This window comes from Gouania willdenowi, chromosome 16 (genome assembly GCF_900634775.1).
Source record: "Gouania willdenowi chromosome 16, fGouWil2.1, whole genome shotgun sequence".
In the NCBI taxonomy this organism is placed as follows: Eukaryota; Metazoa; Chordata; class Actinopteri; order Blenniiformes; family Gobiesocidae; genus Gouania; species Gouania willdenowi.
In genome coordinates, this window is record NC_041059.1 from 14649296 (window position 1) to 14676441 (window position 27146).

The 27146-nt window shown below is 38.0% G+C and overlaps 3 protein-coding genes across 4 annotated transcripts; 1 reads left to right on the top strand and 2 right to left on the bottom strand.

Moving 5' to 3' along the window:
• Positions 1–1060: 1060 nt before the first annotated feature.
• On the bottom strand, positions 1061–6550 carry dbf4 (DBF4-CDC7 kinase regulatory subunit). The gene is made up of 13 exons (XM_028470992.1): positions 6414–6550; positions 6138–6232; positions 5394–5560; positions 4586–4786; positions 4449–4499; positions 4304–4373; positions 4096–4166; positions 3968–4013; positions 3815–3860; positions 3605–3730; positions 2436–2529; positions 2087–2202; positions 1061–1993 (listed from the first exon to the last, which is right to left on the bottom strand). The coding sequence occupies exons 2-13, from the start codon at positions 6181–6183 to the stop codon at positions 1252–1254; spliced, it is 1776 nt and encodes a 591-aa protein (XP_028326793.1). The 5' UTR covers positions 6184–6232; positions 6414–6550; the 3' UTR covers positions 1061–1251.
• A 383-nt stretch (positions 6551–6933) lies between these two features.
• Positions 6934–12689, top strand: slc25a40 (solute carrier family 25 member 40). The gene is made up of 9 exons (XM_028470995.1): positions 6934–7415; positions 8669–8728; positions 8827–8933; positions 9817–9884; positions 9976–10100; positions 10797–11080; positions 11180–11261; positions 12271–12351; positions 12421–12689. Exons 1-9 carry the CDS (start codon positions 7313–7315, stop codon positions 12543–12545), a joined length of 1035 nt encoding a protein of 344 aa, XP_028326796.1. The 5' UTR covers positions 6934–7312; the 3' UTR covers positions 12546–12689.
• A 206-nt stretch (positions 12690–12895) lies between these two features.
• rundc3b (RUN domain containing 3b) lies at positions 12896–22874 on the bottom strand. Of its 2 annotated transcripts, none has more exons than XM_028470994.1 (11): positions 22740–22874; positions 19923–20038; positions 18966–19099; positions 18624–18709; positions 18363–18452; positions 16685–16765; positions 16440–16614; positions 15666–15823; positions 14632–14778; positions 14243–14361; positions 12896–14169 (listed from the first exon to the last, which is right to left on the bottom strand). In XM_028470994.1, exons 1-11 carry the CDS (start codon positions 22817–22819, stop codon positions 14024–14026), a joined length of 1332 nt encoding a protein of 443 aa, XP_028326795.1. In that variant the 5' UTR covers positions 22820–22874; the 3' UTR covers positions 12896–14023. The 2 variants fall into 2 exon arrangements, with proteins under 2 accessions (XP_028326795.1, XP_028326794.1); XM_028470993.1 differs by having other exon boundaries at positions 12897–14169; positions 14243–14364.
• Between the last annotated feature and the right edge of the window lie 4272 nt (positions 22875–27146).

The window sequence follows — 27146 nt, forward strand, 5'->3', positions numbered from 1 at the left end:
AAAATCTTCTGACAATGGGTTGATATTTCAGGTAAAATGGTGTGGACATTTTGAAGCTTAAGCAGCAATAGATTTTATTTTGAAAGACAGAGGCTGGTATCATTCCTCAGCCTTTTTATTTGAAGCTAGTGATTCCACCTTAGGTGTATACGTGTACTCTCTTGGTCGTTTTCTTAATGTCAGAGAGGCCCAGAGACTCCCATCTGACCCAGTAAATCCATTTAAGTGTAGTGGAGAACAAGTGCTCTATGCTAATGCACTGAATACAGGCAAAGGGAGAAGCAGAGCTAATGGATCAGAGAGAAAACATCACATAAAAGTAAGCCATAAAGAGAACAGGGAAAATGTCGTACACAGTGCAAGCACCACACTCAGCCTCCCAGTAAAAACTGTGTATGCAGTATTGTACAAATGCTGAGCAAAAAAAAAAAAAATACAAATAAGTCTATCTTGTTTTACTGCCCTGTCTTTGCACCAGTACTTATTCTGTATGGTACACAGTTATTGATTGTGTAGGAAAGATATGTATATAGTAAAGAACAACGGGTTTGACAATGTGGCCTTTTAGTCATTTTGTGTATTCTTGTTTTAATTTTGTGTATTTCTCATGGGTTTTTCTAAACTGTTGAATTGTGCATTTTTGGAATTTTTTTCTATATTATTGTCGCTGTGTATTTTTTTGTTGTTACTTTGTGTACCTTTGTTGACAGTAAAAGTTAACATAATCCAACCCCGCCCCCCACTATCACTATTTAACTTCAGCAGAAAAATTACCAGTTATGTAAAAATGTTTACAATTTACTGTAATTTTCAACAAGAATTAAAATAGTGCAATTGCTGTACAGTGTCATTAATATTTTGTTTACACCATTCATTTTTTTGTGTCTCTTACTCTATTTTTATATTGTTGGTATTTTGAAGTTCACTTTAAACCCAGATACAATCCAGCATCAAAAAGTGTTTTTAAAAAACCACTGCATCCTTGAGATACAAAGTTAGTAGTTTTTGAAAAAAAAAAAAAAAGCTCTTGCAGAATGTTTCCCCAGGGAGCCTCTATTGATACGTAGTTTTATGTTTGTCCACATGTAAAAACGAAAAGATAAGAGTTAGATGTTCCCTGTTAGAGCAGTAAAAACAACAAGACATCCGACCAGTTGCTGCCTTTAATACAAAGGAAATGTTTGTGGTGACTCATTGCTGAGCTCTCACGCTTGCACAAAAAAAATTCATTTGCAACCTTTGAGATTTATTTTAGTCTTCAAATCCATGAAACTCCACTTCCATGTCATCGCTTGACTGAAAAAGTTCCCACAGACGCAGTAAGGAACAGTCTGATTTCTCACAGGGCTTCTTTACCTGTTCATGGTTTGTATCAATTTTCCGTCTTTTGTGTTTGTAAATTTTCACCTTCCTCTGAATCCTCTGAACTGGTGAGTTTGGTGCAGAAATATGTCCGTCTGTTTCTTGTGGGAGATTTTTCTCTCTCTCTTTTTCCAGAGATTCCCTTGTATCCTGAACACCTTCAAACAGCATTTCCAGAACGTTCCCTTCAAAGTGCTGCTGTTCACTCGGTACAAGTTTGCCTTCTTTATGCTGTAGGTGTGTGTCCTCAATATGAGAAGAAGAAAGAGGAATTACCTCGTCTCTCGGGGCTTCTGTTTCTGACTTAAATTGATAAACGTCAGCTTCGTTTTTTTGCGAGCAGGAAGTCTGTGAATTCTGTCTGCATGACTTCTTACGTGCAGGGAATCTCTGCTGGGATGGATCAGAGTAAATACAACAGTCCGTCTGCTTATCTTCTGCGTGACTTTGCAGAGCAGTGTCATTGGATAAAAGGAGTTTCTTTAATTGTCCTGAATGTGATTCTTCACACCAATCAGTCCTACGCTTCTTATCTTTAACAGTCTGTGAAGCGTCAGGATCCTCTTTGTGCCGTGGGTTAGTTTTCCTACTGAGTCCAGGAGCAAGAAGAACAGAGGAGACGCTGCACTTCCTAAACAGGAAAAGGAACAACACACGTTAGCAAAATGGCTTAGATTTATTTGACATATGACCTTCCTAATGAGTTGAAATATGAAAACATTACCGTTTCACATTAGACTGGGAGTGGATGAAGTTGCATTGCAGAGTTGAAACCAGCCTGTCCACCACTAAATACTTGTCACTCCATGAGAAAGTTTTGTGACCTATACTCTGCAGATGCTAAAATATAAATATATATATGGGAAAATTAAAAATGATCATTACAGATGCCTACAAATAATTTTCTTACCTATACATCAGAGCCACATTTGAACATTACATTATTTACTATTTCATAACCACTTTATTACAATTTAACTTTGATTAAACTAAATCCTTCCTAAACACATTCTGAGCAAAAACTAGGATGTCAAACTGCATCGCTGTAATCTGTGATATTAGTGAAAACTTACCATTGTGAGATCCTCATATTTAACCAGACAGCACTCACAGTAGCCACTTCGTTTTTTGTCCTTGTTCTTCTTTCGACCGCGACTTTTGTCCTTGCTGGTAAAGTTAGATGAAGACAGCTCAGTATTTCTGCCTTTTTTATTTCAAAATTTTCATTTTGTAATATCGCGGAAGATGTTGACAAAATTGTATAATAAACACAAAATGGCTGAATTCAGATTTTAGGGAATAAATGTTGACAAAGTGTGGCAATGCAAAGGCAGATAATCTGTGTAAAATAGAAAAAGTTGGGGGTTTTTTTTGGTTTGTTTTATTAATTTAGAACCAGAAACAGGAAAGTGAAAAAAACAAAAAAAAAAAAACAAACAAACAGCGTTTTTCGGGTGAAAAATTAAATCTGGTTCTGTTTGTGTGACATTTTGATATTTACAGAGAAACTAGGATGAAAGCTTCATGTTTTAATCTCATCACACAGATTTAATTTAAACAGTTACAGTAAATAGTATCCAAACAAACTGGTGACTGGGCGAACTTTTGCTCCCGGTCTGGACATAAAAAGAAGAAACAACGCATAAGTCACACTACTGGTGAATTGAAACGTTATTAATACATAAATAAATCAAAACCAAAAAATGGATGTAAAGTAAAACATGCTCATGATACAATATGTGGAACCAGAGGTGGTGTAATGAATCTACTGGTGCTCCTCGTTTCTTGAGATCAACTAAATCTGTAACTGTTTTTGCAAAAGTGTTAAATTGTAGAAGTTCTAACATGTATTGTTCCTCAAACCAGCCTCAAACAGAACAAGTAAAAAAAAAAACACACAAAAACGCTGCTTATCTGTTTTTTCTGTCTTTCTGTTTTAAATTGTTCTAATCAGAAACTTGTAAAGGCAGAAAAAGCAACTCATATGAAGATTCCCAGAGACAAAAAATGCCAGGGAGGAGGAGGTGGCAACATGCCTTTCCATATTTTTTGGTATCATCAGAATGGTATCCTATAGTGATTATTGTTACAGTGATGTTAGAGAACAACTAGTGTGTAAAGCAGAACATCTGATCACGTACCAGTAACGCCCACCTACTCAGATGCTGAAAATTAGAGCCCCAAACTAAGTAATAATGAATAAATTAAAGCTTCAAAGCACAGATGAATAAAAGCACTGTACCTCTGTCCCTGCTTCCTGTTTCCCTGAAGGGTTTTGTCCTCAGTACAAAACGGACTACACGGAGCGACTGTCTTCAGATTAAAAACAGGCATGTTTGGCAGCGTGAGAAAGATTGAACGGTAGTTTCTGGGATTAAAAATAAAGAAAACCAATGTAGTGAAGTTTACAATCAACACCATTTTAAATAACTCTTTTTTGGTATACTCTTACCTGCTTGAATCTTCAACTTTGATGAAAGGCTTTCTGATACGACGCTCTGAAAAAATAAAGATCAGATCAGAAAAGCAGCGATAATTGACAATCAGCCAATGATTGAAAAGAAAAGATCAGAAAGTACAGAAAAATCCCCGTTTAAAGTTGTACCTTTGCATTTTGAAAAGCCTTGCCGTGATGCTAACTGAGCTTTGACCTGAAAGGATAAAAAATAAAATCCATGATTAAAAGCATTTTCCCCCTTTTGCTGCATTAAAGACTAAATGTGACAAACTTACACTTGATTTAACAGCAGCTGCTGAAGGGATCTGATACTTGACTTTTTTTTTTTGGATATAAGCCAATACATCTGCAAATGTCATAAAAATAGAAGGAAAAAAAGCTTTGAATAAAAGTAAAAGTTCTTATTTCCAAAAGGGTAATTACAATAGTTTAAAAAAAAAGTAGAAGGAATTGAGGAGGAACTGGTCAACCTGTGCAACGTACCGTCTATGTAGAGAATTTTCACGCCCCAGTCTAAAGCATTCGACAGGATCTTGTTTATTTTTACCCTCTCCTATAAACAAATATTAGTATTAGCAGATAAAAAAAGAAAAATATTTTTAAATTCATTGATGTTAACATCACAAACCTGCTCGCTCACTACTTTGTCCACTAATGACTTCCCTCTGCTCTTGACGACCTGCAAAAACAAAAACAAAAATGATCAACAACACAGACCCAAAAATATACATGAATAATAAAGTTGGAGAACCAATGTCAACTCACGGTCTCTGGTTGGCCCAGCGGACGGCTTTTGGTGCTGCCCACATGGCTGGGATGGTGTGGCTTTGAACCAGGCAGTGGTGAACTCTGCCCAGAGTCTGGGCTGGATACTGGGGAGTCCTGTCTGAGGCAGTGGATGTACCTGGCCTCCCGCTTGTTAGATATCAGATATTTTATTTCTTTACTGAAAAATTTCTCCACAGTCTGAAAGGTATAAATCAGAAAGAGATATTTAGACGGAGAATGTTATACAGGTGTAAACAGGGAGCTTTAACAATATTAATAGACGTATACAATAAGGATGTCAGATGTTTTTCCTACGATTATCGTCAGAGAAACAATGACGTTTCACAATTATTTTGGCTATTAATGATTCTGCGACAGTCGGCTGTTGAGCTGCCGTAACTCCAGACTTGACCTGAAGGTGAAGGTCAATAAGAAAAGAGAAAATACATTTTAAAAATTACAGCTGAATACATATAAATATAAGCAATTATGAGCAAATATTCTAAGTGTTTATAGGTCCAAATATAAATCTTCGGGCGGTGACAATCGGTTGTTGTGTAACTTTGTTTTTGTTCCGGGCGGTTTGCGCTGATCTACCACCAATATGGTTTTAACATACTGTAACAGGTTCGAAATTGACAGAATTTAGAAAACTTTACAAATACCTAATTGTAAAGTAGAATAATTACACAAATAATCCTGAAAACGGGTAATCGTCACATCCCTACTTTATAATATTTAAAGGTTTAATGAGCAAATTAAACTTTGGAATTTGCAAATATTAATATCATATTATTCTTCTCACCCCTCCAAGTTGTCTGATGTCAGTCTCTAAAGTCTCTGCTGTGCGGTTTGATGGCAGGTCGAGGTAAAACACTTTTCCAGCAAAAGGTTTGACTTGCACACGAGAAGAGATGAGAGATGGTTGCTTTGTCTTAGTCAGAGTCGGCTCATCACCAACACCTCCCGTTCCTGGAGGATAAACATCAACAAGCACATGTCGATTCACTATTTTCAAATACACATTATAGTGGTGTACAAAGCTTACCAAAAAGAAAAGCCATTTGTCAGTCTACCTCATTTTTTATGAAAATAATTATAGGCTTATAAAATTAAATACACATTCTTACACTTTACTGTTAAATATTATTTGGACTGTTGATCCTCCATTACATTATTTTTGTGTCCGTAAGTGCTGCAGTAAAATCTTTTTGTACATAAATTACAATTCACCATACTCTTTTATTTATCTCATACCTCACATATGTTTATTTATTGTTAAAATATATAGAATTTAATTTAATTTATATTGTTGAACTGGATCTGTGTATTCCTTTATTTGTAGTGGGTAAATTGTGTATTTATTTTATATTTTATAATGTTTGCTCCTGTAACAAGGAAATTTCCCATTTGTGGGATAAATAAATACAATCTAATGTAATCTAAAAGCTTTCACTACTACCAACAGTGTATAATTGTGTAATAATAAGGGACAGGCTGTAAACACTTGAACATTCTAACACACAGTGTAAAGGTAAACATACAGTACCATGGCAGTTTACTGCTGTGCGTCTCTGACTCCGTTTCGGCATCATTATGTTTCTTAACTCTGCTTAAAGCGCCATACCTTATACCATGTGGTTCCTGTGATGACAAACAAAGGGGAAAACAAGAAAACAAGTCAGCCATATTAACCTATACCCAGTCAAACCGGCTCAAGATGCCATTCTCACTGTTTGGACTTTCGGTTTCTCGCTTCGCCCGTCAACAAACAAACATATGGACATTAAAGTGAGAGTTATAAAGTCAATAAAGTTGTGCTCACATGTTTATTAGCGCAGACGCTCCACAAACGAGCCTTTAATAGACGTTTTACGAACTTTAAAAGGTTGAGTTAATTGTTACATTATCCCAGCGTCTCTTTCCCGCTTTTTAAATTCTTCGGGGTCGTTTAAGATTTTGTTGCCAAGTTTGATTTTTCCGGATGTACGGTTGTGTAAAGAAAAAGCTGAACAATTCTTCGAAAGTTAAATGTTAATTGTTTATGACTTTTGGAGATAATCCATCATAAACCTAATATTTTAGTTCTAGAAACCGATATAGTATGTGTAAATTACATAGTGTAATACATTGTAAGTTTAACAATGGTAATGTCTTACGGAAATTACTTAACATGTGGCAACCTCAGAAAGGCTTCCGTAACTGACTTTGAATGTGACGTTTTCTATGCATTTGTAATATTTTTTATAGAATTTTTATTTTTCAAAAACACATCGTACAATTTATTTTCTGGGTTGGAATTGTGTAAATAAAAGCGTTAGTCAGGAAAAAAGAAAGTGCTCATGGGAAACACAGGCTTATTATGATGACGTCATGACGTGATGTAATCGGAGCACTTCTGTTCCCTTCGTCCCCTTGAACGCGTCAAACTCGTGTTTGTGTTCCCATGCCTTTGAGACAACACTACTCACACATATCAAAACACTTGGGGGAAATGTGTGCATACGCTGAGGATTACTTTCACGCTTGTGTGTTGTTGTAGCGGCAGGTAGGACCTAGCAGATGCTAACTGGCTAACCACGCGTAGCCTGTCACCAACATGTAATGATGGTTGTCATTGCGGTGTTTTAATGAAGCCTCTTTCACCAGCGTTTTTCCTGTATGTATGGCTGCTGTTACACACTATGAGTTTTATCTCAAGTCAGTGACCTTTTGTGTGTTTTCATGATGTTTTCAGACAGAATGAGTGGCCAAAGTCCTGAAAACATCACCCCTGTCCAACAGATGGTGGCGTCCTGCTCCGGAGCCATCCTCACGTCTCTGTTCGGTGAGACGAACACTGAGTAGTTATTATATTATCATACACTCAGTCATGACCAACTGTCTGAAAGTATTATAAAGCCTTTTCACACTCTGGAAGTGCGCATGCGCGACCGGCGGGGGTCATAGGTCAAGAGGGCTACAAATGTAAACACGACGCTGTTTGTGCTATGTGCTGATATTTTCAGCGGAGTTTTTGTACAATAAAGGTAGGACTAATCTATCTGACATTTTAATATATTGCAAGTACAACACATGTTTGGATGAAACTAGTGTACATCATCTTACCTTTAATAAACCCGTTAGATTTATTCCAATAGGGCACATATTGACAGATATATGGTAATTAAAATTGCACACCAAAGGTTTTTAATTTCCCATCTCGCTCTGTATTTTTGAAGCATTTATTTTTCTGAGAGAATAAGCAAATGTACTGCTCTGGGATGGGCAGTCAGCTGTGGCCGACACCTGTGAATTAGACCCAGCATCCATTAAGGTGCAGTTTGTAAAAGGTATCTTGTTGGGTCTATTATTCGTGGGCAGAAGCACCTCAACCAATGTGGTGAGCCTGATAGTGGAGCTGTACACTCCTGTATGAGTGGGTGGTAATCTCTTTAGTCATGGAGCAGGAAAGGGCTGAAATAAGATTACAATAAAATGTCATTTCCATTACCGGTAAAACACACAGATTAATTTTATGGTCTTGTTTTGGACACACAGTTTTATGATCAAATATAGGAGGATTTTATATTTTGAAAGATGGTTGCAAACCCCAGTCAAGAGTGAGACTGAGCTGAAGATCAAACAGACTCACCACCATATTTATGAAATAAAAGTCTACATTAATTTAGAATGCAGCGGTTTAAAACCTTTGCTGTGTGATTGACTGAAAATGTACCAATAAAAGGTGAAGCGATCTTTAGGAAAAAAAAACTAAACTGGTTTACAGCATGCTTTTATTGTTCATATTGATGAAGTAGTATTAGTACTTGAAGAGCATGTGTGGTAAAAAGGAAGAACAGTAAACATTTCAAAAAGTTAGGTTACACTCTTCTCCACTATGAGATTACGCTGAATAAGAGCTGTGAAACTGTGCAGCGTTTCACTCTCCACTTGGCACACATTAGTGAAATCTATTCATAAATAATCATGTGGGATATGTTTCAAATCTGTGATTAAAAACACATATTTGTAAATACTTGTGTAGTTAATTGATTCATACAGCTCCTCAAGCTCATCCAAAAATGTTACTTTTTTCAGTCACGCCATTAGACGTTGTGAAGATCCGACTTCAGGCTCAGAGAAACCCTTTCCCTAAAGGTATCATTGATTTAGATCGTATCGATCCATTTTAAACATTTTCATATTTCAGTGTGATTTATTTTATTTAAAAGTCTGACAATTGTTTTACTTTTTAGGCAAATGCTTTGTCTACTGCAATGGACTCATGGACCACATCTGTGTGTGCGACAACGGCAACTCTAAAGCCTGGTACAAGGCCCCGGGTCGCTTCAGTGGCACACTGGTAAACAGCATGAAGTTTTTTTTTTCAGAATCAGAAATGTTTTTAATGGCCATGTACAGTTTTAAGGACAGTACAAGGAATTTGTCTTGGTAGTTGGTGCACAAAACAAACAACAAAAAAAATTAAAAAAAACAAAGAACAACCCAGCAACAATAATAATAATAATAATAATGATAAATATAAAGGATGAGGGATAAATAAAGGATAGATAGAGAATAAAGGATAAATAGGATAAATATAAATACTGCAGCAGATAATGTCATCATGGAGGTGGTGATCGGGTGGGGGGGGGGTTCAGTGGGTGACTTGGGGTGTGTTCATGTGGATGGTGGCTGAGGGAAAGAAGCTGTTTTTGTGTCTGGAGGTTCTGGTCCTGATGGACCGAAACCTCCTTCCAGAAGGGAGAGATTGAAACAGTTTATGACCGGGGTGGGAGGGGTCGGCCACAATCTTTCCTGCACGCCTCAAAATCCTGGAGGCGTACAGGTCCTGGAGGGAGGGCAGATTGCAGCCGATGACCTTCTCTGCAGAGTGGATGATACGCTGCAGTCTGGCCTTGTCCTTGGCCGTAGCTGCAGCGTACCAAATAGTGATGGAGGAGCAGAGGATGGACTGGATGATGGAGCTGTAGAAGTTCACCATCATCTTTGTTGGCAGACTGAACTTCTTCAGCTGCTGCAGGAAGTACATCCTCTGCTGAGCTTTTTTGATAAGGGAGCTGATGTTCAGCAATTTTGTGAAATTTTTGCATCATATGCAATTTTTTGCATCATATGCATGCATCCAGAAATGCTTGAGTGTGTGCACAACAGTTAAAAAGTATAACTGTGCCTAAACACTCAGTTACCACCAGCTGTGATTGTTAACACTATCTTTCCTGCAGGACGCCTTTGTCCAGATTGTACGAAGTGAAGGAATAAAGTCGTTATGGAGTGGTCTGCCTCCGACCCTGTGAGTGTGAAGACTTCAGTGTTTGTTTTATCTCAACGGTGCCAAAGTAGAGCTTGATTTAACACTATTTCTCTCTGTGCTCTGGGTCCAGGGTGATGGCAGTGCCAGCTACAGTGATCTATTTCACATCCTATGATCAGCTTTGTGCTTCGCTGAGGCTCAGAATGGGAGACCACGCTCAGGAGGCTCCCCTGTTAGCAGGAGCTCTCGCCCGAGGTGAGTCCAATTACAGGTCTTAGCTCTGATGTCACACATAGTATGAAAAGCAACATACAGTAGTTATGCTGCATTGGAAAAATATCTCCCAGTTCAAGATTATACAGAATCTTGAGTTTTATAATTTTCTGTTAAAGCTTTTTGAATAAAATCAAAGAAATGAGGACTGTACTCGAGTTATCGGACAGGAAATAGAAGATGACTTTAGAACTGTCGTAAACCAGTGTAACCTTGGAACAGCCAATGGTTACAGTGGTTTTCATAAAACAGGTATAGGTATAGTCATGGAAACCTTACCTCTGTGATGGAAACGTGGCTAAGCATCCCAAATATGGTGAAAACCTCATGAACAGGGCGTGTAAACATTTGTCAGCAGGTCCTGTGGATGAAAAAGGCCCAAATTTGACATATTTTGCTGCAGTAAAATTAAAGTGAAAGAGCTGAAGAACATTATAAAGAGTTTAAGCAGGAAACAGTGCAGCATGGAGGAGATTTGACGAGGATCAATGGTGCTCTTTGCTTTGTTGCTTCAAATTTTAAAGCATTTAAAAAAGAAATTAACATCTAAAGGATGGATAGTTTGAAAACCTTTATAAAGATGCATAAATCCTTCAGTCAATATATTTTCTGCCTTTGGCAAATTCAGGATAAATTCATTATTAATTTATTCTTTCATGTTCATTCTCTGTTGATCAGTGGGAGCAGCGACAGTGATCAGTCCTCTGGAGCTGATCCGCACTAAGCTGCAGTCTCAGAAACAGTCATACGGGGAGTTAACCTACCTCATCCGCTCAGCGGTGCAGACAGAAGGCTGGCGTTCACTGTGGAGAGGTTTGGGCCCCACGCTGCTGCGGGACGTGCCCTTTTCAGCCATGTACTGGTATAACTACGAAAGGGGGAAGAGGTGGCTGTGTGAACGCTACAGGACCAGAGAACCCACGTTCACCATGACCTTTGTTTCTGGAGCCGTGTCAGGATCTGTAAGTTCCAGTGCCTTTTATTTGTTACAATTTAAAACCCACTGCAAAAATAATTGACCTTACAGATTAATTTTTAATGTGTTTTCTTCATCACTACAGATTGCATCCATTGTAACTTTACCTTTTGATGTCGTCAAAACAAGGAGACAAGTGGAGCTTGGAGAGCTACAAGCCAAAAACTGTAAATATGGCATTTTTCATGCATTATTTAAATAATTTAATTTGACTTTAGCAGTTAACTGAAATTGGTAGATATAACTGAGTTTAGAGACGGCTTTAAAAAAAAAAAAAAAGGCAAGTCATTTCTGGTATTTCTAATTTCACTGTCGGCCCGATAATTTGCTGTAGTTTTTGACAGAAGGCGATCAAGCTTTATGTAAATTCAATTTAAGAGATTAAGCTGGAGTACCAGAAGAAGTTCCTAACTGAGCAACATGTTTGATACATTTTAGTCACATGTAGGAGCTGAAATGATTAACTTCATCACAGCCACAACACAAGGAGTGTGATAAATCCCTCTATTGTTTTGTGATTTTTTTTTTTTTTTTTTTGGGGTGAGGGGGGTGAATCGTGAGTTTTTTTTTAGTAACAAAAATTTCAATCAACAATTAAAGAAACTACAGTATTTGCATTTCCTGAAGAAAATGTAAGTGAGGATGCTGGTGCTGGCCCGTGTCATTGAATACTACATTAGCATTTGCTAGCATTAGCATTAACCGACCATTAGCCTAACATTAACATTAGCTAGCATCAACCTAGCATTAACATTATCATTGGCCTAGCATTAACTTAGCAATAGCATTAGCTAGCATTAACCTAACATTAGCCTAACATAAACATTAGCTAACATTAGCATTAATCTAGCATTAGTATTGCCCTAGCATTACCTTAGCAATAGCATTAGCTAGCATTAGCCTAACATAAACATGAGCTAACATTAGCATTAATCTAGCATTAGTATTGCCCTAGCATTAACTTAGCAATAGCATTAGCTAGCATTAACCTACCATTAGCCTAACATACTGTAAACATTAGCTAACATTAGCATTAATATTAGCCTAGCATTAGCCATTAGAAAGCTGAATATTTTAAAAGTTGAATGGTTGAAATGTTACGGGTTGGCTATTCCACATTCGTCACTTGTATTTTAAACATGATTTAAAACTGACTTTTTGTCTTTTTCCCGTCAGTGTCCAGTCAAGTCCGGTCTTCCACATTGAGTGTGATGAGCAGGATCGTGGCTCAGGACGGCTTCAGCGCCTTGTTTGCGGGTAAACATTGTTCTTCAATTCTTTCACTGTAGACGATAGAAACCCACTCATCTGTTGCCTCTTTGCCAGGTTTCCTCCCGAGGCTCATCAAAGTGGCTCCAGCCTGTGCCATCATGATCAGCTGCTACGAATTAGGAAAAGCCTTTTTTCGTAAACAAAACCAGGAGAGAAGAACTTTCACATCACAGACCTAGACGCACAACTACTAATGAAGCCTCGCTTAGACAAAAAACTTTATTTTTGCCAAATCTGAGAATATTAGAATTATAAGTGGATAAAATGACTTTTATGCACTTAAAACAAATGTGTAACATTTTAATAAAGCTTTTATTACATTATTTATACAAATGAAGAAATGTTTTCTCAGCTATAGGCAAAGCAAATGGAAGTATTGAGTTTTATGATCAAACCTCAGTATATCGGTATTCACACACAGCCAGCACTGAACAGACTGTTTCACTACTAACCAGTTTCTCATTAAGTTTGTGTTCACTGTGCCTCAGATTATTGTAAGCAGGTAGAGATAGCATTTCAGTGTGTTTATTTGTGCTTTTTGACATTTCTGGAATCAAGGAGCAAATCTTTGTGTCAGTACAGTGCAAGTTATACAGATACACTAAAGCAAAGAGTAAAACCATGGCCGTTTTTGGCCCGGGGACTGATATGTAATAATGTGAAGTGCAAAATTTTTCGGAGGTTTTTTTATTTGGAGTTTATAGACAAATGATCACCACTCTTGGAATGTCATTTGTTTTGTCATGTTTAGTTTATTCAAAATAAATAACGAATAAAGTAAAAACAAGTTCAATAAAACAGCTGTTGTGTGTCTGTGCAATTCACTGCAAATTAAGCTGAAGGCAGCTTGTAAAAGGTCTAAATTCAGTTTAGTTTGGTCAACAGGACAAAAATACATGATGGTGGAAAAAAACAAAACATTACTGACAGACCGCTGCTGAGCCCACGTGAAAATATTCACAGATCTTTGACTTGTGCATTGATGGTTACTATTTAACAGTTTACAGCTTGATCGTGAAGTAAACTTTAAACCGAAGAGTGAATTTCAGATTTATACCTAAGAAGTAAACTGTGATGCGGAAGGATGATTTCTACACAAAACACGTACACCTGAGAACCAATCAAAACCATGACAGCATTTTACCAAAGTGCACGAGTTAACGTTCACAAATGAAGCTTCAAGGATTTTAAGAGCTCCACCAATTAGCTTTGACGTGACCTGTAACAGCAGAAACCAAAGCACACAGCTTGTCTTTTATCATGGCACTTGTTAGTTCTTGATAAATAGGCAACATAATGATTTGTTTTAAAGTTGTATCATCTGCTTTTAAAGCATTGTTTAAGAACACAGGCTAACAACATGTTATGTAACATAATAATTCATGCTGAAAGGACAGAATGACGCTTCAGTTAACACGTAAAAATATCAACCAGACAAAATAATTTAAACACACTGAGGTCACATTGAAGATCCTCCGTCCAATATGAGGATGTTTAAACAACAGACTGCTCCAGACACTCTACTAGCATCCAGGACTTTATAAAGTTTGCTCCACATAGAGTTGCAGCATCTTTATGAACAAAATACTTCCAACCTTCAAGGAATTATATTCCAGGGCGGTCTATGGCCTTCGGTCAAAGTTTCAACCCATCATTACTACGATGGGGTGATGCCTGGGCTGCTGACCTCTGTGGCAGGGCTGGCCAAACATTCATTGGACTTCAAACTAGCAAGAGACTTGTAGCTGGTGACGGAGGTCAGCGAACCACACAGCCCTCTAAGAGACGGTGTTTCTTCTTTACCTGGACCAAGCACAGTGATAAGGTGGAGTGGATTCACTCAGACAGAAGTGCTGACTCGTGCGTAGTGACGTACCTTGGAGGAGCCACTGTGTGCTGGAAGGCCTGACCTCCAGGCTCAGAGTGTGTGACCGTTCAAGAGAATTCTGGGAGAGGCTCATGTCTGCAGAGAGCTGCTCCAGACTCTGGAAACACCTGCTGTGTAGAAAGATGGAAGCTCAATAAAGACTATACCAATAGTTAATAGTGTCAGAGTTGGATAAAGACTCTGGAGTAAAATGGTAGCAAGTCATGGTTTTTAATCATCCAAACATAATCACTTGCACATGCACGTTCATCCCTGCGTCAATTTAGGGACCTCAGTTAAGTGGTTTGGACTGAAGGATAAGAAATACAGCCAAGCATCCTTTGTTAATGTAAACATCTGTATGCTGATATGTCAGAGTTTATAAAATAGTGACATACTCCTCCCACTGCCCAGCTTGTTTCCTGTAGAGCATCGTATCCAACGCCACAGCATTAGTGTCTAGTTTGTCAGGGGAGGGCCACTGATGGGTCAGATGGGCCATTAACTCTTGTCTGGATCGAAGGTCGTTGTTCTTCAGCACCGTCCTGAGAAAGTAGCACAGGAAAAGGAAACATTCACTATTAATCACTCAAATATCACTCTGAATGTCACATTGTCTGAATGATCACTAAGGTTAGCACTGTTTACATTTAAACCAAACATTTCATACCGTTTTGTCTCTGAAGTATCAAATAACAAGCTTAATGCAATAACTACCTTCATGCAAACAATTCTTGGAAACATAATATATAATGAATGACATATTGTAGAATATAGTCTGTTATTTAACGGCCTTAATGAAGCAAAATTACACAAGAGGAAGTGCTGCTGTGATGAAATATCAGCACTGGTGTGACTCAGTCGTTGGCACAATGCCTTTTATATAGTTCACCAAGCACATTTTATTAGTCAACAGTAATAAGCAACAGGAGATTATGATTTGTTTATTTAAATATTTATTTGGCTCCGCCTCAACAAATAGGTACACAACTGGAAGGGAGACGAGGCTGTTGTCTCTGTTTGGTGTTTGAAAAAGAGCTCAAAGCGATTTATATTAACTGGATGTTTTGGGGAAATGTCAGAATGATCAAACCCTTATTATTAACTGGGTATTTGGGCCTAAATAAGAGACAAAATAATGCATACAGTAATATTGTTAATGTAAATGTTCAATATGTTTAATATTCATCTTGCAAAGATGTTTCCCTGACTAGCATGGATACAGAGGTGTGATGATGCTGCATCTTAATCTAACTGGTGAAACCAGCTCAGAGTGTAAGTGATTTATGAACACAGTAAAAACCATCTGCAGCCTCCAGGACTCTTGCTGTGCCCCAAATGTCACAGTCACAGTTAGGCCTGCTAATGCTCACTCCATTCATCACACACACACACACACACACACGATCCACACTGAGTGGAGTGGACTCACAGTTGGTCTTGTAGTTCCAGGACAATGAACTCCAGCTGCTCCTTCTCTAGTGTGTGTGTGAGGTGTGCTTCTGCCAGGCTGTGCTGAAGAGCCTTATTATGGGACACGGCGTCCGACAGCTGGGCTTCTCTTAGACGCACTAGCTCTTCCAGGTAACCCTGAGGTACGCGCACACACACGCACACACACACACACGCACAGGTTTCCACTTGTTTGTGTAAAGCCATGAATGCATCAATTAATAGGAATGTCCCGATACAACTTTTTTACTTCCGATACATTACCGATATTGCAACCTTTGGTATTGGCCGATACCGATACGATATCAGCACAAATCATACATACATACTTGTATTACTTATTTTGTAGTGTGGAATGTTAGAAAAGGCTTGATCATGTGATGTTACTCAAACAGAGAACAATAGTCAGCAACAGTAGGTATGAGAAAAACTGACACATTTATTATTAACCATTTGGTTACATACATTTTAACCTTTAACATAATATCTACAGTATTCTACAATTGAATAAATATAATATATATCGGAGATTTTAGATGCAGTCCGATAAAATCCGATAATAGTTTTCTGGCTGATATCGGACCAATATCCGATATTGATATCGGATCGGGACACCCCTATCCATAAATCCTCTTATTTCCGCTAAAAGCTAAACAGCTGAGCACACACAGAGTAAAGCCTTTTTAGAAGCAAGAAGACACAAGCTAAAAGTTTAGTGCTATCCTAAAATCAAGTGTTCGTGAGACACATTTACCTTCTGCTCCAGAGCCAGGCGATATTTCTGCTCAAAGCGTTTACACTTGCTGACCAAGTTGCTCTGCTCAGTGAAGATGGAAGCGGCTGTGGCTGCTTTGTCAGGAGTGCTGCTTTCACTGCCACTGCTCCCTAAAGTCCTCATCTCCTCCTCATCACTGCTGATACTGTCTGCACTGCACAGGGAACCACACAGTTACTCATTAGGAATAAGTAGATCAATAGAATGTATTTGATCGTACATACTTCTGGGTAAACTTTAGGTATGGCGTGTAGTCGATCACAGCAGGACAGCCACCATCCACACCTTCTCCTTTCAGACAGAAGCTGCAGATCATGGAAAACATGGAGAATTTGAATTTGTAAAGAATCCGTCCAAAGACCTAAAAGTAGCAGGTAAGCGTAAACTTCAGACCTGTCAGTGTATCCTTTCTGATTTAGTTCAATGTGGGACTGAAAATAATTGGTTAATAGGACAAATGCTCTTTTTTCCCACCACCCACGATTTTTTTTATAATAGCTGGAGCCTCATTTATCAAACATTATACACCCTTCTACTAATGCAGTGTTTCTCAAATGGAGGTACTTGAGAGAGAGTGGAAAATTAAAGTACTTGTCTTGGTCCCACTCCAGGCGTGAGATGACCAAAAATGATAAAAACTAAAGAAATAAATCTATTTAGGAGCCACTAAAACAGTATTTTTCAACCTTGGGGTCAGGACACCATGTGGGGTTGCTTGAAATTTCTAAAAAATTCAAATAGATTTTTAGATTTAGTTTTCTTTTTTTAATTATTATTATTGTTATTATTATTATTATTATTATTATTATTATTATTAATAATAATAATAAAACAACACAATTTTAAACAACTGTATTTCTATGCTTTCACTTTCACAAAAAAAATCTGACCTCAAACATGATCAAAAACGAATTCTCGAAAAAATGTCTTTGGGGTGGCCAGAAATTCTTGATATCATAATGGGGTCACGATCCAAAAAAAAGGTTGGGAACCACTGCACTAAATACAGTTTCTTTCCACTTATTTACAAAACGAGATTCTTTAAAATGTGTGTTATCACTCCTTCATTCAAGGGGGTACTTGGATTCAGAAATAAAAAAGGGGGTACTTGAGCCAAAAGAAGTTTGAGAACCACTGCAATTATGGAACCATTAAATAAAAAATATATACATTTTCTGGTTTCCTTTTCTTCTTTCTGAAATTCCTTTTCCTAATTTTTTCTGCCATGATCGAGCGTAAAATCCCATTCGTCAGCAGCCTTGTAATGCGATCCTTTGTATTGCTCATTAATCAGGGTAGAATGTGGGTGTGTCTAGGGCTTGAAATAAAGTAAATTGCGTTCACCTGGCAAAGTTTAGGGTGGATTGTGATTTTTAAAGGAGAAAAATGCTTGCAGGTGTGCTCGGCACAGTTTCATAAATCTGAATATTTCTTGGTACACGCCCCTTTTCAGATTTTCAATGCAGGCAGACTTTTAGTATGAATGAGGCCAGTTGCTCTGTATGAAATCTAACCAGAGTTTTCTTTAGGCACATTAATGCTGCATTCTGTAAAAGCACTGGTGTTTAAAGATCAAAGTGCATGTACAGTAAGTGATAGTCTGTCTGCAGAATCAACAGGGATAGACTTCATTGATGGCAACCCAGAGTAAGGATAAAATGATGAATTTGACCTTTTGGATAGATTTTGGTCTTTTAATCAGAGTTTGAGCAGCACTTCAACCAATATGCCGATATATTAAAACACAAAAACAAAGGATCCATCTTCTCATTGGTGCCGAAAAGCCCTCCATCCTTGAGGCATTAACTTTAATACACATCTGATAATGTGTTTCTGTATCTGATGTCAGGATGTTTTAAATTTTAAACACTCAGAGTTAAAGTAGGAGATAGTGATCAATACCTGAAGTCGATGGTGTTCAGTCCAATGAGTGTATCTGCCAACAGCCCGGCCTCTTCTGCCAGCATGATCGCTCCATCTTCATAAAACCTCCTACAGACAAACATGTACAGACGTTTGAGTGGACCACAGCAGCTCAAAGAAGTTCGACTTTCCCACCACCGACAGAAAGTCTAGCTTGAATCCACTTGTTGTGTCCACACATGCGTATTTGTATTGGATTTAGTGAGGTTAGTTTAGGCATAATAGTAATAAATAATAAACCTGGTGGTTTTGAGGTCCTTCAATGCAAACGAGATGTACTCTGACAGTCTTTTTTCCATTAGTGCAACTCTGATCCACGCCCTGCCCTGTAAAGAGAGACACACACAACACTAAATTAGCCAAGCTATCCAATATTTGTTTTATGTAAATGTATTTATGACAATCTGTATCATAACTTCATAAATAAAGACTTCTGGTTTTGGAAAGCAGGAGTTCATGCATCTGCAATCAGGAGCAATAATCTAAAAACCACCTGATTCTGCACTGACTCGTTCAGACTCCATGCAGTTCTGTGCTTTCACCCTATATTTGGAACTTCTTTTGACACAAATACCACCTCACCTTTGCTCTCGATGATCGCACATTTTCCATGCTCTCAATGCTTTGAATGCAATTATGAGGTACTCTGCTGCACGCAGCTTTAATGTAATCCCAGAAACTCCGAGGACTCTCGTAGCCAAACCACGTCATCTGACCTGGAAGGTGAAGAACAAAAAGACAAGAGCATAAATACACAGTTGTACCACTGTTAACCTGAGCTGTGTGTTCCTCTCATTGTTAAAGGGCCCATGTTACGCTAAATTGACTTTTCTGTGCTTTAAACATGATAAAAGTGTTCATTGGGCTTCATACACATGCCCAAAGTGTTTTATCATTGATTCCCTCAATCATTAGTTAGAGGGTGATTTGCTCGTTTCTTACTGCACGGTGAGCCCAAACATCCCGCTTTAATTTCATGACGCGTTCCCACTTTAATGACAAATTTGATGCAGCACTGAGCTGGAGAAGCCGCGCCTCCAGGAAGCTCTCTGCCGTGATTGACATGTAAACAGACACGCCCACGAAGGTGAGCATTTCAGCGTCCTTAGTGCAGTTCTATGTACGTATGTATTTTCTACAGTCTATGTATGTACCGGCGAACGCCCCGCCCCCACGCTCTGTCTCGGCCACAGAGTGGGTGGGATGAGTGCGGGTCGTCCTCTGGCCCTACGTCACCGTGCCATGAGGAGGAAGTCAGTGTCCAGTCTGTAGACAAGCCCACTCATGAATATGCATAAGTAGGCCACAAATCAGCCTGTTTGTGTAGAGTTGTGACTTTTCAGAGGCTAAAACTCTGGAAAACAGGCGAGTTTGGGAAAATAAACCTCAAATACTATGTTTTTGGGGTTCTTAGAACAAATGGAGATGGGTGAAAAATAGCATGACATGGGACCTTTAAGACACAAGGGCACAGAAATGGTGTTGGAATTGACATTATTTGGTGAATGCATTGGAATGACTAAAACTAGGCTTCCTTACCTTTGACTCGATGACTGAGGATGTGCTCCAGGATTGAAACAAAGTTTACAAACTCAGAAGACGAGTCATCTATGGTCTCAAAACAAGAGCGATCCAACAAAGTCTTCACAGAAAACCTGAAAAGGAAGAAAGACACAAAACCGATCGATTTGAAGGATTTACCTCAGTGAGACACATTTTGGGTCGATATTAGAAACGATTTGCATGAAAATCAATTTATTATTACAAAAAGTAAGCTTGTCTCTATTGGTGTGATGAAGCTTTGAGTAATTTCCGATTTCAACCAATGCAACAAGAAGAAAGCAACCATAAAGATCCATGTGTGTATGTGAGATCATTTTTAATTTGGCCAAGCGATGTTTGCAACTGTTCATATAAACAGTATAATCTGACTTCCTATCTAAACAGCTGCCCCTTGTTGCTTAGCAGCCCGGGGACCAAAGTCTGTAAAAAAACAGGAAGTGCCTGATGTATGTCTGCTATCATCAAAGCGTGAGGTCTCTCATTTAGTCACCAGTCGTATTTTATTCTCTACAGATGGACACAAATGTCTGTTCTCACAAAGCCAATTATAAACACAGCAGTGTTCAGTTTGGTGGCGGTGAGAAACCTTGAGTTTGTGTTAATGAATAGCACTTAATGCAGCGTGAGTTGAATAAGGTATTTTTTTTAAACTGACATTATTACCAAAAAAAAAGCAGGTTTTCCACTTCAGCTTCACCCCCATCTTCAAGTGTGAGTCCTGCTGTTTTTTCAAGTCAAGTACAAAACACTGGTGCTGAAGAGGGTGAAGTCATGAGGAGCATGTTGCTATAGACAACCAGATACAGGAATAAAAAATAGCTCCTTGTTATAAAAAGGAGTGTTCTTTGTGTTTGTTAGACCCCAAATGTATGATTGAGCTGACCTAAGACAAATCAGACACAGGGAGACGGTGACGCATCATGCTAAAGTTAAATGATTAAAAATTAATTCAATAGATCTAGTTGTATTTTCTGTAAAAGAAGTATCTTCTCATCGGTGATGTTATCAACAGTTGTCCCGATGGAAAATCTTTAATTAGTTTGCTTAAAATATACTTGAAGAAATCATTAAATCAAATCTATAATTTGGAAAAACCTCTTATGGATTATTAATGTCACAGTGTATCACCAAAGCCTCTGATTTGTTTGTCGAAAGTGGCTTGTTAAAGAAAAATAAGTATAAAAGAAACGGCTGGGGTATGTTCAGGTGTTAAACCATCTTTTAAGACGGTAAAGCAGAAATGCTGCGTTAATTTGCTCTGTAAAATTAAACATATTATTTTACATCAATTTGTGGTGACAATCAGCACTTAACATAGTCACTGAGAGAAGATATATGACTTATATCTGATGCACCAAAGGAAAAAGCTGCATGAAGCTAACTACAGTTTGAGTGTTTATTCTAACACTTCCAGTAAAAAAAAAATAAAATAAAAAAATGCAGATAAAATATTTAGATCTTGATGGTAAAAAGCTTTTTTCTTAATACTTCAGCAAATTGTTCTGGAGTCATTTAAACAGTTCACAAAGGTTTATTATATGTTGCAGCCATTATTGACACATAGGTTCATTGCACCCTTTACATAATATATTGTGACAGGTACAGAAACAGCACATGTTGGAGCACAACTTGTCTTACATCAAACTATCTTTAATCTATTTAAAATAAAGCTCTGCTGCTGACCATCTGGGCCTAGAAATGACCTTTTTCCTCTTAAATGAATCTGCACAGAAAGGCTAAAAAGACATCAAACACTAGTGGCATCAGATAGTTTTCTTTCCATCGTTGTAAAACAAACACTCTTCTCTTAAATGATCCACAGGGATTGTCAGTAAGTGACAGACAACTGCCTACAACACCCAAAGAACCACAGATCAATAGTGAGAGAAGAGAGAGTCACAACCCAGCAGAGCAGACTGACACGGAAATCAGTGTGTGAACACCTCATCACCATCTATACCTGTGGTTCCCAAACTTTTCACAGTCCCGTACCCCTGAAGCCATGTACCCCCTACTTCTGCACACTTAAAACAAATGTGACAATGTAATACAGGGAAATTTGTCTCTGAATTTTACCAATTCTGTTACCAATAATAAACTGTAAGCACACAATTAAACATCTTATTCAGAATTTTCATTTAATAAATTAGCCTACTGGCATTTTCAGTGAGAAACAATCTCTATTTGTGGGTTTGTTTGTTTTTTATGAGATTGATTCTCGGTCACCACTAAAGATAGTCTTACATAGGCCAATGTGTAATTTATGGCAATGCATGGAGGCTCCTGACTGCTGGTCTATTGATATTCTAGTTTCCAATGTTGTCACACTGTTTAGTTTTATTTAATTTTTTTCACGCACCCCCTATGACAATTTGTGTACCCCTGGGTACCGGTACCCCACTTTGGAAACCTAGGATCTTTACAACTGAGGGAATAAACCAGGGGGCAATGTGGCAACATATAAGATTTAATAAAAAAGATATGAGTTTATTAAACTATTACATGTTTTTCTATCACACAATCAGATGCTTAACCTATTGAAACTGTTATCATTACACCCCTATCAGCAGGGGGGATCTGTCTACAGCATGAGGCATAATAAACCGTATTTCAGAATAAAATACGTAAAAATATAAATGGTTTTGTTCATTCATGCTGTCTTTCCTACTACAACTCTGCTGAATCCATTGAGTTATTGAACGTACACATCCAAATGAATGAATGAATGACAACATGCCGTCATTCTCCCAGTCACTGGTCCTACATCAGAGCAGACTGAGGGTTTCCCAGTACCTGCACACAGTCACCAGGTTCCTCCTCTCCACCGCGGAGCTCCGACGGTTCAGTTGCAACTTAACGCCCAGCGACGCCATCTGCAGCCCGGTGTCAGGCCTATGGGTCCGGCCGCTGCTACTGCTGCTGCTGTGGTAGAATCCTCCAGGAGAAGCTGGAAGCAAAGGGAGCACAAACACACACGCACTGAGCCTCCTGATGGACACTTCAAAATAAGAGCTCTGCAGATTACATTTCATTCGTCATCCAGTGCATGTCTTTAAATGTAGGGATAAAATAAAATAAAATAAACCCCTGCGACCCTGATAAACGGGAATAAGTGGGTCTGAAAATAAAATAAAATAAAATAAAATAAAATAAAATGAAAATGAAAATGTATGCCTCCCATAGTTATATACAATTTATTTTCCTAAAATCATAATATAATAATTTTCTTATGAAACCCCTTTTTTATTATTAGATGCATTTTTATAATATAAAGGGGGACCTAGAGTAAAGACATGCGGAGCCCTAAACCTATAGAATGCTTCAGCTGGCTGACAAGAAGTTTATGGGTCTTTCGTTGGTCAATCTGTATCTGGTTTTGTATGGAGGTAAATTTGTGTCTTTATTACTCAATCCAAAAAAAAAAAAAAAATAAAAAAAAAAGTGTACGTAAATAAAGAAAATAAATCATTTTCAATCCAAAAAAAAAAAAAAAAAAGTGTTCAAATGCAATTATTTGTGTCTCAAATATTTTATATTATTTTCTTTGATTGAAATTTAATTGAAAAGGTTATTTTTGATTGAAATTATTATTATTATTATTATTATTATTATTATTATTATTATTATTATTATTATTATTATTATTATTATTATTATTATTATTTTATTTTATTTTTATTTGAATAAAAAAAAATCTACTTCCATAGTCTTGTAAAACTCAGAGTCTGTTGGGAACAGGATTAAACAAAAACAGCTTGTCTAGTATATGATAATGTAATAATTGATAATATAGCACGAAGCTCTGAAACGTTCCCTATTACAAAAACATAATTTTGTTCCTATAATTGATATTTAGACCCAATGAGGATCGTTTGTTCACCCTATTGCAGAAATTGATTAGAACTATTTATCCCTAATAATCTGCAAGGATGACTTTATGAAGTTAATTGTTCGCACCTTTTTTGAATATTTATTGTAAACGTACATTGCATAAATGTTCTCTGAAAACAGACACGGCCATGAAGGCCTCAGAAAAATAATCTACAGCTACATTGAAAAGAATTATTCAATTTCAGCTGTCAACGTGAAGTGAAAGAGCGCCCTCTGGCGATCTCCTCCTCACAATAATAAAGCAGACTATCTCTATAATGAAAGTCCCCCAATGTTAAATAATTATATTTATAACATCAATTTAAATGTTTGTTTTTTTTCTGCTAGTGAATGCAAATTTTTTTTGTTTTTTTTTTTGAACAAAAGTTTTTATTCATATTTCATCCATCCATCCATCTTCTCCCGCTTAGCCGTTTCCGGGTCGCGGGGGCAGCATCCTCAGTAGGGAGGCCCAGACTTCCCTCTCCCTGGCCACTTCCTCCAGCTCTTCCGGGGGGACCCCGAGACGTTCCCAGGCCAGCCGAGAGACATAGTCACTCCAGCGTGTCCTGGGTCTTCCCCGGGGCCTCCTTCCGGAGGGACGTGCCCTGAACGCCTCACTAGGGAGGCGTTCAGGGGGCATCCTAATTAGGTGCCCGAGCCACCTCATCTGGCTCTTCTCGATGCGGAGGAGCAGCGACTCTACTTTGAGCCCCTCCCGAATGACTGAGCTTCTCACCCTATCTCTAAGGGAGAGCCCAGCCACCCTACGGAGGAAACTCATTTCGGCCGCTTGTACCCGTGATCTTGTTCTTTCGGTCATGACCCAAAGTTCATGACCATAGGTGAGGGTTGGAACGTAGACCGACCTGTAAATAGTGAGCTTCGCTTTTTGGCTCAGCTCCCTCTTTACAATGACGGACTGGTGCACTGTGTAGGATCTTTCCCATCTTTGTATATGACAGAGATTAATGCTTCCACCCAAGTTTTTGGGGGGTCTTTTGAACTCAACGCGTAGTTAAACACTCTATGTAAAATGGGAGTGAGCTCGGTTTCAAAGCATTTATAAAATTCACCTGGGAAACCGTCCGGTCCGGGCGACTTATTATTTTTTAGATTTCTTTTAATAAACCTTATTTCTTCTTTAGTCATATTCTCCACTAGTGACTTAGATTCATCTTCATCAAGTTTTGAGAGATTGATTTGTTGAAGAAACAGCTTAATTTGTTCTGATTTATCCAGAGAAGTTGTTGAACTATATAGTTGAGCGTAGTATTTTGAGAATGCATTTGCTATAGCCTTGGGATGGGACACCATGTTTTTGGAAGGGGGACATGTAACTTTTTGAACTATTCGATTGGCTTGGGATTTCTTTAGTTGAAAGGCAAGTAATCTGCTTGCTTTGTTTCCATATTCATAATACTTTTGATTAGAGAAACGTAAAGCGCCTTCTGCTTTATATGTTAGTATTTCATTTAGTTTCTGTCTATGTTCGTTAAGTTCTGTTAGTGTGTTCTCGTTATTTGTTCTTTTGTGATCCATCTCCAGCTGTTTGATCTGTTCTTCTAAGTTTTTCACAGTCTTCTCACGCTCTTTTTTTAAATGTGAGGAGATTGATATAATTTTGCCTCTCAGTACCGCCTTAGCAGCGTCCCATAAAATGGAGGGAGAAATGTATTCATTGTCATTTGTATCTAAATATATTTTAATCTCATTTTTAATAGATTGGACCACCTCAGGATTGTTCAAGATTGAGACATTCATTCTCCATAATTTTGGCTGTCTGTCCTCATCCAAACTCATGGACATAACCACAGGTCCATGCTCAGACAGTGTTTGAGGCTCAATATGGCAATGTTTTACCCTGTAGGCCTCCTAATTAGAAATACAGAAAAAATCAATTCTTGATTGGCTTTTGTGAACTTTTGAAAAATGTGTGTAATCTCTAGTCTTTGGGTTCTTTGCACGCCAAATATCAATGAGCCCTAGTTCTTCCATTACATTACATACAGTAGCACTTTAGATTTAGAGGTTTGATATCTCTGATCAGAGGGGAATTTATCCATATGACTGTCCAATACGCAATTAAAATCCCCCCCTATAATTACCATTCCTTTGGAGTTTCCTGCCAAAACTTGAGTGACCTCTTTAAAAAAAGAGGATAGTGGCAGAGGGAAAGAAGCTGTTTTTGTGTCTGGAGGTTCTGGTCCTGATGGACCGAAACCTTCTTCCAGAAGGGAGAGATTGAAACAGTTTATGACCGGGAGGAGCCTGTCCTGTCTCCAGGAGAATTAAGAGCCATCCTCAGCGGCAGAGATCAAGAAAGTGAGAGGGAGGATTAGAAGATCCTGCTGCTGCTCATATGTCAATAGTTTAATTGTCCTCTTTTCTAGTGAGAAAAGGTGTGCAACCTTTGGCCTCATAATGTACATTATACAACATTGGCACTTCAATAAACTTTAGTATTATTGCAGTAAGATATTTGCAAATAAAGCAAAAAAAAAAAAAATCACCTCTCACTCCATTCATGCGTTTTATTATCAGGTAGTGTCTACAAAGGTTATCATATGAATGAGAGTCAGTTCCTTTCTGACAAGGAGGGTTTACTATCGTGAGAAAAAAAACTTTGCTGTGGTTTGTTCTGTATCCAAGTCTAAAAAACAGGATGCAAGATGTGTGAAACTAAAACCACAAACACAATAAACAAAACCACAAAGCTGCTGCTGCGATTTTTGTTATAATAATAGCTTTAAACCTTTTATATATATATATATATATATATATATATATATATATATATATATGAATACAAACACACACACACACACACACACACACACACACACACACACACACACACACACTTATACATTGTTTTTATTTTTTTGTAATTATTACATGATTACATTATGAATATACATGGTCAGTTTGCTTTTTACCAAAATAAAAAATAAAAAAGGCCAGTGAAAAAACTAAAGTTATGAACTGTCCATTCTGAGACAACTTTGGGACACACACATTGGAGACACTGATTTACTGGAACACATTTTTGTGCCAAACACGGCAACCAATACATTTCAAAACGAAAAGTAATTGTATGACAATGTAATTATAAATCAATTTGAAAGAATATAACAAATATCTGTCTATATCGATAGCATTGCTTATGTGGGTGGGTTTTTTTGTCCACTAAATGAAGTTTATACGTTTCTTTTGAGGGTAGAAAAGTCGGGAAACCGTCCAAACAGGCAAGCAGAGACCGACTAGAGGACAGTTACTCAGCACAGCTGCTGTGGAAGCCCCGCCCACTGCGGACAGACGTACAGTAGA

What these genes read in the sequence shown, in the direction of transcription:
- dbf4 (XM_028470992.1), bottom strand. Translation starts at nt 6,183, where the DNA reads ATGATGCCGAAACGGAGTCAGAGACGCACAGCAGTAAACTGCCATG. An exon ending in ACATCAGACAACTTGGAGGG is followed by an intron (nt 4,787 to 5,393) that starts GTGAGAAGAATA and finishes TATACCTTTCAG; the next exon opens with ACTGTGGAGAAATTTTTCAG. An exon ending in CAGCTGCTGTTAAATCAAGT is followed by an intron (nt 4,014 to 4,095) that starts GTAAGTTTGTCA and finishes TTATCCTTTCAG; the next exon opens with GTCAAAGCTCAGTTAGCATC.
- slc25a40 (XM_028470995.1), top strand. Translation starts at nt 7,313, where the DNA reads ATGATGTTTTCAGACAGAATGAGTGGCCAAAGTCCTGAAAACATCACC. An exon ending in AGTGGTCTGCCTCCGACCCT is followed by an intron (nt 9,885 to 9,975) that starts GTGAGTGTGAAG and finishes CTCTGGGTCCAG; the next exon opens with GGTGATGGCAGTGCCAGCTA. An exon ending in AGCAGGAGCTCTCGCCCGAG is followed by an intron (nt 10,101 to 10,796) that starts GTGAGTCCAATT and finishes TCTGTTGATCAG; the next exon opens with TGGGAGCAGCGACAGTGATC.
- rundc3b (XM_028470993.1), bottom strand. Translation starts at nt 22,819, where the DNA reads ATGGCGTCGCTGGGCGTTAAGTTGCAACTGAACCGTCGGAGCTCCGCG. An exon ending in AACCTGGTGACTGTGTGCAG is followed by an intron (nt 20,039 to 22,739) that starts GTACTGGGAAAC and finishes CTTCCTTTTCAG; the next exon opens with GTTTTCTGTGAAGACTTTGT. An exon ending in CTGAACACCATCGACTTCAG is followed by an intron (nt 16,766 to 18,362) that starts GTATTGATCACT and finishes CATGATCTGCAG; the next exon opens with CTTCTGTCTGAAAGGAGAAG.